The sequence below is a fragment of the Polypterus senegalus genome, chromosome 7 (assembly GCF_016835505.1).
Source record: "Polypterus senegalus isolate Bchr_013 chromosome 7, ASM1683550v1, whole genome shotgun sequence".
In the NCBI taxonomy this organism is placed as follows: domain Eukaryota; kingdom Metazoa; phylum Chordata; class Cladistia; order Polypteriformes; family Polypteridae; genus Polypterus; species Polypterus senegalus.
Window position 1 is genome coordinate 184,919,075 of NC_053160.1, and position 12,941 is coordinate 184,932,015.

A 12,941-nucleotide genomic window follows, 5' to 3' on the forward strand; every position below is an offset into this window, starting at 1 on the left:
ACTCGTTTCTCCATACAGGAGGCGTCTTGAAGCTGTCATTACCAACAAAGGCTTTTCTACTAAGGATGAAATACATTTCAGTAAGTGTGTTCAATACTTATTCCCTGGGTCATTACACTTTATTACACTTAATTTATGGACATATTTGTTTAGATTTCTTTGTATGTGTGGATTACTTTGGTTGTTACCGACATCTGGTGAAACTTTCACGTCAATAAGCTCCATTGGACGCATATGTACTGAGAAAAACGATGCGTTCAATTCTTATTTTCCCTGCTGTATATACTGTACATATATATACTAGGGGGTTCGCCCCCTGCTCACTTCGCTCGTCAACCCCCCCGGCCTGCGCTTCGCTCGCCAGCCAATTCACATCTCTGCCGCTCATGTTGTAAAGAGGGGGGCTGAACACACCCCAAGGAGATGCAGTCGCTCCTCCGAAACCCCTTCTTAAATGGTAATACAATGGGAAACAAATAGTTTTTTTTACCTCCTCTTTGTTCGATCAGCTGCTGGCTTGCAGCTGCTGCCATGCCATGTGATCTGTATCTCGCGTGGCACTTTGAACATTTAAAAGCCTGTACAGCAGCTGTCTGACTCTTTGTCTTTTATTTCCGGCCCCGGGCCTGGTTAAATCTTTTGGCACAAAATCTCGGCTCACAAGACGTGAGTTCTTGATATTTTTTAGTTTATAATTTAAAAACTGAATAAGAATCTGAAAAGCTAACAACATCACATTAAAGTTCAATAAATTCTGAAAAGAATGATACCAAACATATATATGTAGGTTTTAAAATAAGCCGATTTAAAGCGCGACAAAAAACGTGACATAAAATCATTGCACTTCTAGGCTTAGGATTTTATTCATAGAAAGTAGATGTGTGTGTTTTTGTGTGTGTGTGTGTGTGTGTATATATACAGTTATGTCCATGAATATTTGGACAGAGACAACTTTTTTCTCATTTTGGTTCTGTCCATCAACACAATGAATTTTAAATGACACAACTCAGATGCAGTTGAAGTGCAGACTTTCAGGTTTAATTCAGTGGGTTGAACAAAACGATTACATAAAAATGTGAGGCAACTAAAGCGTTTGTTTAACACAATCCCTTCATTTCAGGGGCTCAAAAGTAATTGGACAATTGACTCAAAGGCTATTTCATGGGCAGGTGTGTTCAAGTCCGTCGTTATGTCTTATCAATTAAGCAGATAAAAGGCCTGGAGTTGATTTGAGGTGTGGTGCTTGCATGTGGAAGATTTTGCTGTGAACAGACAACATGCGGTCAAAGGAGCTCTCCATGCAGGTGAAAGAAGCCATCCTTAAGCTGTGAAAACAGAAAACACCCATCTGAGAAATTGCTACAATATTACGAGTGGCAAAATCTACAGTTTGGTACATCCTGAGAAGGAAAGCAAGCACTGGTGAACTCAGCGACGCAAAAGACCTGGACGTCCACGGAAGACAACAGTGGTGGATGATCGCAGAATCATTTCCATGGTGAAGAGAAACCCCTTCACAACAGCCAACCAAGTGAACAACACTCTCCAGGGCTTGGTGGTGATCGATATCCAAGTCTACCATAAAGAGAAGACTGCATGAAAGTAAATACAGAGGGTGCACTGCAAGGTGCAAGCCACTCATAAGCCTCAAGAATAGAAAGGCTAGATTGGACTTTGCTAAAGAACATCTAAAAAAGCCAGCACAGTTCTGGAAAAACATTCTTTGGACAGATGAAACCAAGATCAACCTCTACCAGAATGATGGCAAGAAAAAAGTATGGAGAAGGTGTGGAACAGCTCATTATCCAAAGCATAGCACATCATCTGTAAAACACGGTGGAGTCAGGCAGTGTGATGGCTGCCAGTGGCACTGGGACACAAGTATTTATTGATGATGTGACACAGGACAGAAGCAGCTGAATGAATTCTGAGGTGTTCAGAGACATACTGTCTGCTCAAATCCAGCTAAATGCAGTCTAATTGATTGGGCGGCGGGCGTTTCATGATACAGATGGACAATGACCCAAAACATACAGCCAAAGCAACCCAGGAGTTTATTAAAGCAAAGAAGTGGAAAATTCTTGAATGGCCAAGTCAGTCACCTGATCTTAACCCAAGTGAGCGAGCATTTCACTTGCTGAAGACTAAACTTCGGACAGAAAGGCCCACAAACAAACAGCAACTGAAAGCCGCTGCAGTAAAGGCCTGGCAGATCATTAAAAAGGAGGACACCCAGCATCTGGTGATGTCCAGGAGTTCAAGACTTCAGACTGGCATTGCCAGCAAAGGGTTTTCAACCAAGTATTAGAAATGAACATTTTATTTCCAGTTATTTAATTTGTCCAATTACTTTTGAGCCCCTGAAATAAAGGGATTGTGTTAAAAAATGCTTTAGTTGCCTCACATTTTATGCAATCTTTTGTTCAACTCACTGAATTAAAGTCTTCACTTCAACTGCATCGGAGTTGTTTCATTTAAAATTCATTGTGGTAATGTACAGAACCAAAATGAGAATAAAGTTGTCTGTCCAAATATTTATGGACCTAACTGTATATTTGAGTTAAATGCAGAATAAACAATGATAAGTGCCAATGGGTTTTGTCAGTTTCAAGTTATTTCAGAAACATTTGTTGGGTCTTCTTTTGTCATGGATGGGTTATCAACAAATGTGTTGTCAGGGATGCCAGGGGCGACGACCCGGCCGGGACGCCATGAAGGACCGGAAGAGGGTGTGCGCCCGCCTTGGATCACGTGGGGGCCGCCATCCTGGTTGCTTTGGGGGCCACGGATTGAGGGCTTGGAAGCCCAGCCCTGTAGGGGCACGTGGTCACCGCCAGGGGGCGCCCCAATCCCTTGGGAACCCTGGACCTCAGCACTTCCGCCACACCAGGAAGTGCTGGGGGGAAGAGAAGCAGGGACACGCGGAATGCTTCCGGGAGTACAGCCGGCACTTCTGCCACACGGGGGCGTGTCGGCGGGTGATTGCCAGGGTAGCATCTGGAGCATATCCGGGTGAAGATAAAAGAGGCTGGAGTCGGGTGAGGAGAGGACGAAGCAGGTGAAGAGAGTGTGGAGGCGGCCCAAAGAAAGGCATTGTGTGTGGCCAGGACTTTGGGGGTTGTGTGAGCACTTTAAACTTGTAAATAATATTTGCAAATAAATGTGTGGTGGGTGAAAAACAACATGTCTGCCTGTCTGTGCCCGGGCAACGTTCACAGTGTCCATATCGGTAAAGCTGACTTTGAATAAGACACGGTTCTACTATTCAGACATTTTACCAAGCTGAGTTTGGGATGTGTGTCCACTCCCTTGGATGTGCTCCTTTTGAATGAAAAATGAATGACGGTGGCCGCCTGCGGTGCGCTTGTATGGTCGGATATTTCTCATCCTGCGCACAGCACAAAAACAAATTCCCAGATTTAGTTTGCTCTTTCCCCACAATACAATACTGTCTGAGGAATTTTTGGATCATTTTCTGTGAGATGTTGTTCAGAGTCTCATATGTAATGAGCTGAGTAGGAAGCGCTGTGCTCATTGTTCTAGAAATTGCTAATTTTGGTCTTTTTCATGTTTTAGGTGACACTGTCGTCGAAAGTGGCCAGCATTACTGGGAAACAAAGGCACAGAAAGACTGCAAGTCCTATAGTGTTGGGGTGGCATACAGGAACCTGGGGAAGTTCGATCAGCTTGGCAAGACCAACACCAGCTGGTGTATCCACGTTAACAACTGGCTGCAGGCCTCTTTCGCGGCCAAACACAACAACAAGGCCAAAACGCTGGAGGTGGCCGTACCAGACAGGATAGGTGTCTACATTGACTTTGAAGGAGGTGACATTTTCAGATATAAACTTTTGTGATTGTAAGAAAGCAATGCGGAATGAAAGAAAATCAAGTGGCCACCAGACTAACTCAGATTCTTCCTTGCATCTTGTAGGTCAGCTTTCATTTTACAATGCAGAGAACAAACAGTTGCTGCACACGTTCAAAACGAAGTTCATGCAACCAGTTGTGCCGGCTTTTATGGTAAGGATTCGTTCCTCCGTGTATTATTATTTTATTTTATTAATGGGCGCCTTTCAAGGCACTCAAGGACTGCGATGGTGCGGGTCGGCTCAACACTGCCAGTTGCATCCCGGGAGCCTCTTGAACCCGCTACCGCCGAGGATGAGCCAGCAGATGAGGGCACTACACACACATAGCAAGGGGTAGGCGTATGAGAGCTCCAGGGCATTTATTAAAATCCAGCAAAACAGAGCCGTGTTCAATAGTGCAGTGCAAATCTTTGAGAAATACATACAGTAAAACCGCAATTATGTGTCAGGGGTTAGGACGGAGGCCATGACGGATAAGAGAAAAGACGGATAACAGAACAGCTACTTTAAACATGATATACAGTAGATTAGTTTAGTGAACGGTTATATTTACAGTATTTACAAAGATAAAACTATATTAACAAAATATAATATAGTATTAACAAAATTAATTTATTTATATAAGATTGTAATGACCAGCGTAATAAGCAAATACAGCTCAGAGGTACTGGAGTTTTCTCCGTTTTACTTGGAGTCTTCGTTCTGTAACAAACGGTGTCCTGTCTTACACTCCGTTATATGGGTTACAGAGCACATCTCCAAAACAATTAAAGAAAACTTTCCCTACCAATAATTATGTCCTGCCACTCACGTTCTGTCTTTTTCTATACCGCAAACACTCCAGCTTATTTTATTTCCTTACGCCGCACTTTCCTTTTTCTCCTCACTTCTCCTGCCTACCCCTTAGAGAACAGAAGCCCCTCACCCAGTCCTATCACATACACTACATTCTGCCCTTTCTGCTCCGGCAAACTCATCACACATATGGGTCCCCCATCCCAACGCCTCCCACGTTGTTGGCTGCCTGCCTATATAAGGCCGTCCGACGCTCCGGTCTCTACATTCCCTTCCTTGCTTCGCCACGGGATTCACTTCTCCCTGCTGATAACTGCAGCCTTTTTATTTAATCCACGGCTTCTCCGCTGTTTTATTGTTCATTTATTATGATTATAGTTATTGTGTAGGTTTTTTAGACTTACTTTACATTGTTCAGGTACCCATTTCCTTTCTCTTTCCAACCGTACCCGCATTAACATGTCTATCGAGGTGATCACCATCGATCAAAGAACTGTCACTTACCGAGTGGTTTCCATGCCCAGGGATGGCACCTGCCTTTTCCATTCTCTGTGTTACATATTGCACGGCCATATCAGGCTCACTCTTTGATATCTGGAGGAACATTGTGTCTTATGTATTGGATGACTGGGACAGGTTCAAGGTGTGGACTGATGACGGTACAGGAGATGATTAGACTACACAGGAGCACTAGAAGAGTGAAATGCTTAAGCCCTTCACCTATGGATCTGCATGTGAGTTGATGGCTGTCGGTGAATTGTTCGGTTGTCATTTTCAAGTGTACCGAAATGGCCAAATATTTTACACCTTTCGACAACCGCCAATGCCTCTTAAACATCTTAGATTGACAGGTGACGATTTCAGTAGTGGACACTTTGATGTTTATGAATGTTTAAACTCTCAAAAGCTGGATGTGAAGTTATCGATGAAACTGGTTGTATACTTACAATGCTTGACAGATGCTGAATGTCACTTCAACACAAGTCCTACAAATACTGTCGTCATTGAAACAAACCATGAAACTCAAACCGATTATGACAGCAGCAATCCAAGCTGTGAGATTTGAAACAAGATTACTGTTCACATGGCCAACTGTAAGTTACATGCTCAAGAGTAAGCTCAGCGCACAGCCTGGTCATATTACAACCGGAGTGCCGAACTGACAATGTGGTATACAAAGAGATCCTTAACAAATAATTATTGGGATATTTTCCCTCAATTTAAAAAGGTTTACTTTTCTTCTTAATAAAAATTTTAAGGCAGTACTTTGCCGCTGCAAAGCACGGGTATTTTGCTAATAGATAGATAGATAGATAGATAGGAAGGTAAGGTAAGGTTAAGGTTAAGGGTAAGGGTAAGGTAAGGTAAGGTTTGATTTGATTTGATTTGATTCTTTGTTACTCCCGAAGGGGAAATTCACATACTCCAACAGCAGCATACTGATAAAAACATTATTAATTAAATGGTGATAAAAATACAGTGCAAGTTAAAAAATGCAGGGTGGAGAGTGCAAGGCAGGTATAACAGTCCATAATCTTGTATAATGTTAACATTTACTCCCCCGGGTGGAATTGAAGAGTCGCATAGTGTGGGGTCTCCTCAGTCTGTCAGTGGAGCAGGATGGTGACAGCAGTCTGTCGCTGAAGCTGCTCCTCTGTCTGGAGATGATCCTGTTCAGTGGATGCTGTGGATTCTCCGTGATTGACAGGAGTCTGCTCAGCGCCCGTCGCTCTGGCACGGATGTCAAACTGTCCAGCTCCGTGCCTACAATAGAGCCTGCCTTCCTCTCCAGTTTGTCCAGGTGTGAGGCGTCCTTCTTCTTTATGCTGCCTTCCCAGCACACAACCGTGTAGAAGAGGGCGCTCGCCACGACCGTCTGATAGAACATCTACAGCATCTTATTTCAGATGTTGAAGGACGCCAGCCTTCTAAGGAAGTATAGTCGGCTCTGTCCTCTCTTGCACAGATCATCAGTATTGGCAGTCCAGTCCAGTTTATCATCCAGCTGCACTTCCAGGTATTTATAGGTCTGCACCCTCTGCACAGTCACCTCTGATGATCATGGGGTCCATGAGGGGCCTGGGCCTCCTAAAATCCACCACCAGCTGCTTGGTTTTGCTGTTGTTCAGGTGTAAGTGGTTTGAGTGGCACCATTTAAGTCCTTGATTAGGTTCCTATACTCCTCCTCCTGCCCACTCCTGATGCAGCCCACCATAGCAGTGTCATCAGCAAACTTTTGCACGTGGCAGGACTCCAAGTTGTATTGTATGTTGGCTGAAGAGGACGGTTGAAAGTCCAGTCCGCTGCGGCGCTCCTGTGCTGCTGACCACAATGTCAGACCTGCAGTTCCCAATTCTATTTTATAATAGAGATTTTTTTTTTTTTTTTTCAGGTATGGTGCGGAGGTCTAGCTCTGTCTACTGGAATCCAAGTCCCCAACGCCGTAAGAAGCTTCCAGAAATCGGAAAATGGATTAGGTGGCTCGGCAAGCAGCCTCAACAATGGAGCTCAATGATTGCAGATGGCAGACAATGCTTCCTTGACTTCCAGAGACACGTTCACTCGCTCCGCTGCTAGAACGTGATACTCCACCACTTGGCTACGTATAAAAGTGTTACGGATGCTGCTGCGAAGGCCTGGTTGCCTTTAGTGTTTGTAATATAAATCGAAAACATTAGTTGTGTTTTTTTTTTTTTTTTTCTTTTCAACCCTGCAGACATTGAAAAGGGAGCGAATGTTAGAGACCCCGAATGCAAGCGCTTGGTTGATTCTGATCACATTTCGCTCTTCGGTGACTTTTTAGTCACATGAATCCATCTTACTTAATGCTGAGCAGGCTGTACTCAAATATTCAGGAAAAAGCAAATTTAAAATAACTGGAGATGAGGGACTGTTGGGGTTCATCCAAGTGCAAAATGACCTGCCTAAAATGATAAGGACGCATTAAATGTGTTTACAGAGTCCAACGCTCCTCGCCACGTTTCCCGTTCTTGCTGTTTTTGCACAACTTTCGATTGTCTTTTTCATATACCTCTGCCTTGGGCTCATCGTTATTTACCAGCTGTGTTTCGTTCCAGATAACTGTACTGGTTGACAGTATTTTTTTATTATAGTGCACAGCCCAAAAATAATTTTTCCGTTTATTCTTCATTATAAAGCAATGAAGAAAACGCTGTTTTTGCTTATTTAAGCTTCTCTGCACCCGTTTGAATTCTGCAGGGTTCAAGTACGTTTCACGTCACTCCGTTTTCCATTTGAACCTTTTTTTTTTTCTTCTCCCCCTTTGACATATTCGGAGGATTCTGCATTTTTCACGTACAGTATGTTAATATTTCAGACATTGATTTGTTCCTCCTTGGAATGAGCTGTGACGTCTTCCTGTATCACCCTACAACTAGAACTGTGACATTGATTTTAGCCCCAAATCACATACCATGGGCAATCATTAAAGAAGAAGCGTTTGATATTTTTCACCTCAAAGTTATTTCTTCACAAACATGGTATTGTGAGTGTCCTGACTAGAATGGAAAGCGATTGCTTGTCTGACCAGGCGCCATAAGGAATGAAAATGGATGGACGGGCATTCCAGTTTGGTTGGTTCTCAGTACCTTTTCCCGGTCGGAGGTCATAGTGGAAGCACACAGGGTTGTTTAAGCAGGAGCAGAGACAGTTACCATATTTTACTTCAGTAAGATCCACAATCTGTTCTCATACACTCAATAACTAATTCATAAATGACTAGTAATTTAACTGCTAACAAATATTTAAGCATTTCTTATTTCAAACATTAAAGTTTGTTCACAGGTCTGTCCAGTGTGCTGGTTCTGGTCTGCACCCAAACTCTTCTGACTGCAGCTCTGGCATCTGGCATTGTCTTGATGACTCGACGCATTATCTAGGAGTTGTGGGGTGCAGCATCGTCTACTATTAAAACAGTGTCTCCTGGTTCAAAATTTCTTCTTGATGTAAGCCATTTTTGACTTTCTTGTAGTACTGGCAAACATTCTTTAGACGATCGTTTCCAAAACTAATCAACCACGTACTGAACTTGCTTCCGTACTTGTCAATTCTAGAAAAGAGTCCCGGGGGCATGTTGGGCTGTGTCTTCAGTAACAGTAAATGATTGGGTGTGCGTGGCACCAAGTCATTTGGGTCTTTTGATGTCTTTGTGAGGGGTCTGTTAATGACCCATATCCTTTTTTGGATACTTTCATCGTCGAATGTTTGTTGGTTGAGCATTGAGTTTAGAATCTTTCTTATGCTGCAGTGGGCTGGCGCCCTGCCCGGGGTTTGTTTCCTGCCTTGCGCCCTCTGTTGGCTGGGATTGGCCCCAGCAGACCCCCATGACCCTGTAGTTAGGATATAGCGGGTTGGATAATGGATGGATGGATCTTTGTTATGCTTCGGATTTGTCTTTCCCATACTCCGCCTTGATGGGAAGCATGTTTTCTCCTGATACACAGGGCAGTAATGTTCCTATGGGGGAGCTCCCATTTGTACACCTGCAGGGCATGGTGGGAGTTGTAGTCCAGATAGGGTACTTGGGTGCCACCAGAAAGAGTTGCAGGCAACCAATGTTGCCACCTTTGGGGACTTCCACCTGGCCTGGAAGTGCTTCCAACTTGCAATGCTGTGGCACTGGAAGGGTTCTTGGGTTCCTGGGTGGGCTGAGTCGGGAGGAAGGGGAAGTAGATGGAGACCTTAAAGGCATCCATTAATTAGACTATATTGGATGGACTGATGTAGAAGCAGGTTGAGAAGCTTGTTTTAACTTGAAATTGGGTTTTGTTTAGTTGTATCTGATGTTCAGGGCTTGGTTGCGCCCATTTGTAGTCACAGTATGTTTACCTTTGTCATGGGAAATTGTGTTTTAAAGTTAAGCGTTTTCTATAAATTTTTTAAAATAACTTAACTGGAGGCTAATGGGGCATTCACTGGAAAATAAAAGCTTAAAAACCATTGAGAACATGTTTAAAACATCCACCCATCCATCCATTATCCAACCCGCTATATCCTAACTACAGGGTCACGGGGGTCTGTTGGAGCCAATCCCAGCCACAACAGGACGCAAGGCAGGAAACAAACCCCGGGCAGGGCGCCAGCCCACCGCAGATGTCTAAAACATTTGGCGAGAATTCATCCACGTCTTGCGATTACATGCACATGGTAAACAGCTTATGTATGTCATTTTTGAATGAAAAACACCAATATTATGAGATTCACCCATTTTAAAAGAAGGCCATCTGTGGACACCATCTCAGGATTGGTCTTCTCACACTAATCTTTGACCCCGTCGGGGCTCAATTTCCTCTCAACAGACCAAATCACAGTAAATTTTTTCGTGCTACATGATTGGTTCTGTTTTGATTAATTTCCGTATTTTTGTGAGAATTCACACAAGAGAGTAAAAAACATATTCTTAACACGAGAAAAAAAGTAGCAGGAATATGCGATAAAACCATTATTGTCATAAACGTGTGTAGGAAGGCATGTTTTCTTATATTGAAACTTTTGCCGCTTCATCTGCAATTTTTTAGGCTTTTATTTTCTGCCGATGTCTCATGCCCCTATAGCTTTCTTTGCAGGGCACCAGCATGTGTAAGATATATTTGTTTTCATTCATAGAAAACGCTTACATTTCCAAACACAATTTCACATGGCAAATGCATGTATGCAATGTTTGTGAAGAAATAACTTTGATTTGAGAAATAGCGAATGTATCCTTTAATTTGAAATGCTGTTTTAGCAATGTCTGTTTTGTCCTTCGGATCCATTCCCATTCCTCAGGCCAACAGTACAAGTAGTTTTCTAATGGTCGACATTGTACTAGTCTATGAGCGTACATTTTATTTGTAATTGCAGCTTCACTTTCAAGATAATAATAATAATAATAATAATAATAATAATAATAATAATAATAATTCTTTACATTTATGTTAAAGCGCTTTTTGTAGGGAATGGAAAGCCACTTCAATCACCACTAATGTGCAGCATCCACCTGGATGATGCAACGGCAGCCATTTTGTGCCAGTACACTCAATGCACGTGAGCTGTTAGGCGGTGAAGTGGTGAAAGAGATTGGGAGTTGTAGGCCAGATATGGTACTTGGGTGCCACCAGGAAGAGTTGCAGGCAAGCAATGTCGCTACTTTTGGGGGCTTCCATCTGGCCTGGAAGTGCTTTCAACTTGCAATGCTGTGGCACTGGAAGGGTTCTTGGGTTCCTGGGTGGGCTGAGTCGGGAGGAAGGGGAAGCAGGTGGAGACCTTAAAGGCATCCATTAATTAGACTATATTGTTTTCGCCTTCGCATTCATTCCCATTCCTCGGGCCAACAGTACAAGTAGTTTTCTAATGGTCGATATTGTACTCTTCTATGAGCATACATTTTATTTGCAATTGCAGCTTCACTTTTCAGACAATAATAATAATAATTCTTTACATTTATGTTAAAGCGCTTTTCATAGAGAATGGGAAGCCACTTCAATCACCACTAATGTGCAGCATCCAGCTGGATGATGCAACGGCAGCCATTTTGTGGCAGTACGATCAATGCACATGAGCTGTTAGGTGGTGAGGTGGTGTCCAATTAGGGACAGGGGATGATTAAGGGGGCAGAATGACTAGGCCATGGTGGGCAATTTAGCCAACCCATCAGGATACACCCTACTCTTTATGAAGGATCTTTTATGACCACAGAGAGTCAGGAACTCATTTTTATGTCTCAACATAAGGATGGATTTGAGGGTTTTGTTAGGATTTGTTAGGGAAAATACTCAAGAGTCCAGTGTGGAAACCTGTATTGTGGTCCGCTGCCAAAATGTTACACCGGGTGTCCTACCTGACGTAACCCTCCTCATTTATCTGGTCTTGGGACCGGCACTGTGGCTGGGTTAAAACTCAAGAGTCACCATTTATTACAGGAAGCACAGTGCACTCGATCAGTTCACTATAGCTGACTCACTAGAATAACAAACCAATGGCCTTAAATAAAGTGGGGTAATTTGCAAAGTACATTTTAAGCAGCATTTTGGTTTGCACCAATCAGAACACACATAAATGGTATGCAGGGTGTGACAATTTAATTCCCGTAATTCGCGTCACCTGTGTGCCTCCAATCTTGGCAGATGAAATGGCTTAAAGTTGCGACTGGTGTTTCTGCAAATGATTACATGTTTAACGTGGTGGTGACGAAACGTGACATTTTCAGTACGACCCAGAAACAAACCGGCAAAGCGTATCGTGGAAAAAAAAAAGAGTTTTCCACGACCAAAGGAAAGTGTATGCCACGCTCACAGTTTTAAAACCACGCTCGTGTGATTTTTTTTTTCCGGCCGTGGTGAACTCGGTGTTTTCCACTACGTGCTTTGCCATTTTGTGATCAATCAATTTTGTCACCTTGTCCCGTTACACCCGTTTCCCAGACAGTCCCTGAGGATTATGTTGAGCTCTTTTGTAAGTAATTTTGGGGAAAAAAGCGTCAGCTAAGTGAGTAAATGTAAATGTGGGAAAGACTTTGTTGTCTCCGTTCTCTGTGAAAACTTGAGATGAGGAACACGTACCAAAATGATCATTTTTTTTAGATGGAATATGTCTTTAAGTGAATATTGAATGCTACCTTGTTCATTTACAACAATCACAGAATGGAACTGGAGTTTACGTAATGTAAATCAGTAAAATGTTCTGGCACTGGAATTCAGTGGGAATGGAGGAGGAGAGACATAAGAGTCAAAGTGGCTCTCTTTGAATTATTAAATGTGGCTGAAAGTGCATTGAGCGAGTTCAAATTCCAGTGATCCCTGATGATGATAATGGGAAAGAGTAAAGTGTGGTGGTGTGGTGTTATGATGGGGTGGGAAAATAGCAAATTCAAGCCGAGCAAATCTGACGATAGTAAAGCCGATGTCACATGATACGACTTCTAGTCGGGATTTCAGCGGCACGTCAGTTTACATGACTGAAAATACGCTGGTCATGTCAAATTTAGTGACTGTGTTTCGACCTTCCAACAAAGTTGTGCCCGCCCCTTTTTGCGACAGCCAATAGCGTGCTGCCTAATGGAGCTAGTGTTGTATGTAGGGTTAACAGTTACAGTGAGTTCAGCTGCAGTCTATGCCATTTTTTTTCTTTTCTCTATTCTCTCATGGTACGTAGAACACAAAACTACTGACAGATTAGCTTTTCTTCTGTTTTTGTGAGGTCTCAAACACCCTTGTTTCTTATTTCTCGTCGTTGCAGTACATGCGTTGTACTTCTGGAGGAGCATTCATTGGTTGT

The 12,941-nt window shown here is 43.0% G+C and overlaps 1 protein-coding gene across 4 annotated transcripts in view; it reads left to right on the forward strand.

The window, feature by feature from the left end:
- Nucleotides 1-7,344, forward strand: part of fsd1l (fibronectin type III and SPRY domain containing 1-like) — a 137,042-nt gene extending 129,698 nt beyond the window's left edge. For all 4 annotated transcript variants that reach the window (XM_039759706.1, XM_039759709.1, XM_039759710.1 and 1 more), the window contains 3 exons: nucleotides 3,577-3,828; nucleotides 3,935-4,023; nucleotides 7,060-7,344. In XM_039759706.1, coding sequence (XP_039615640.1) covers nucleotides 3,577-3,828; nucleotides 3,935-4,023; nucleotides 7,060-7,182 — 464 coding nt within the window. In that variant the 3' untranslated portion in view covers nucleotides 7,183-7,344. The remainder of the gene's footprint in view (nucleotides 1-3,576; nucleotides 3,829-3,934; nucleotides 4,024-7,059) is intronic.
- The last annotated feature ends 5,597 nt before the right edge of the window (nucleotides 7,345-12,941 follow it).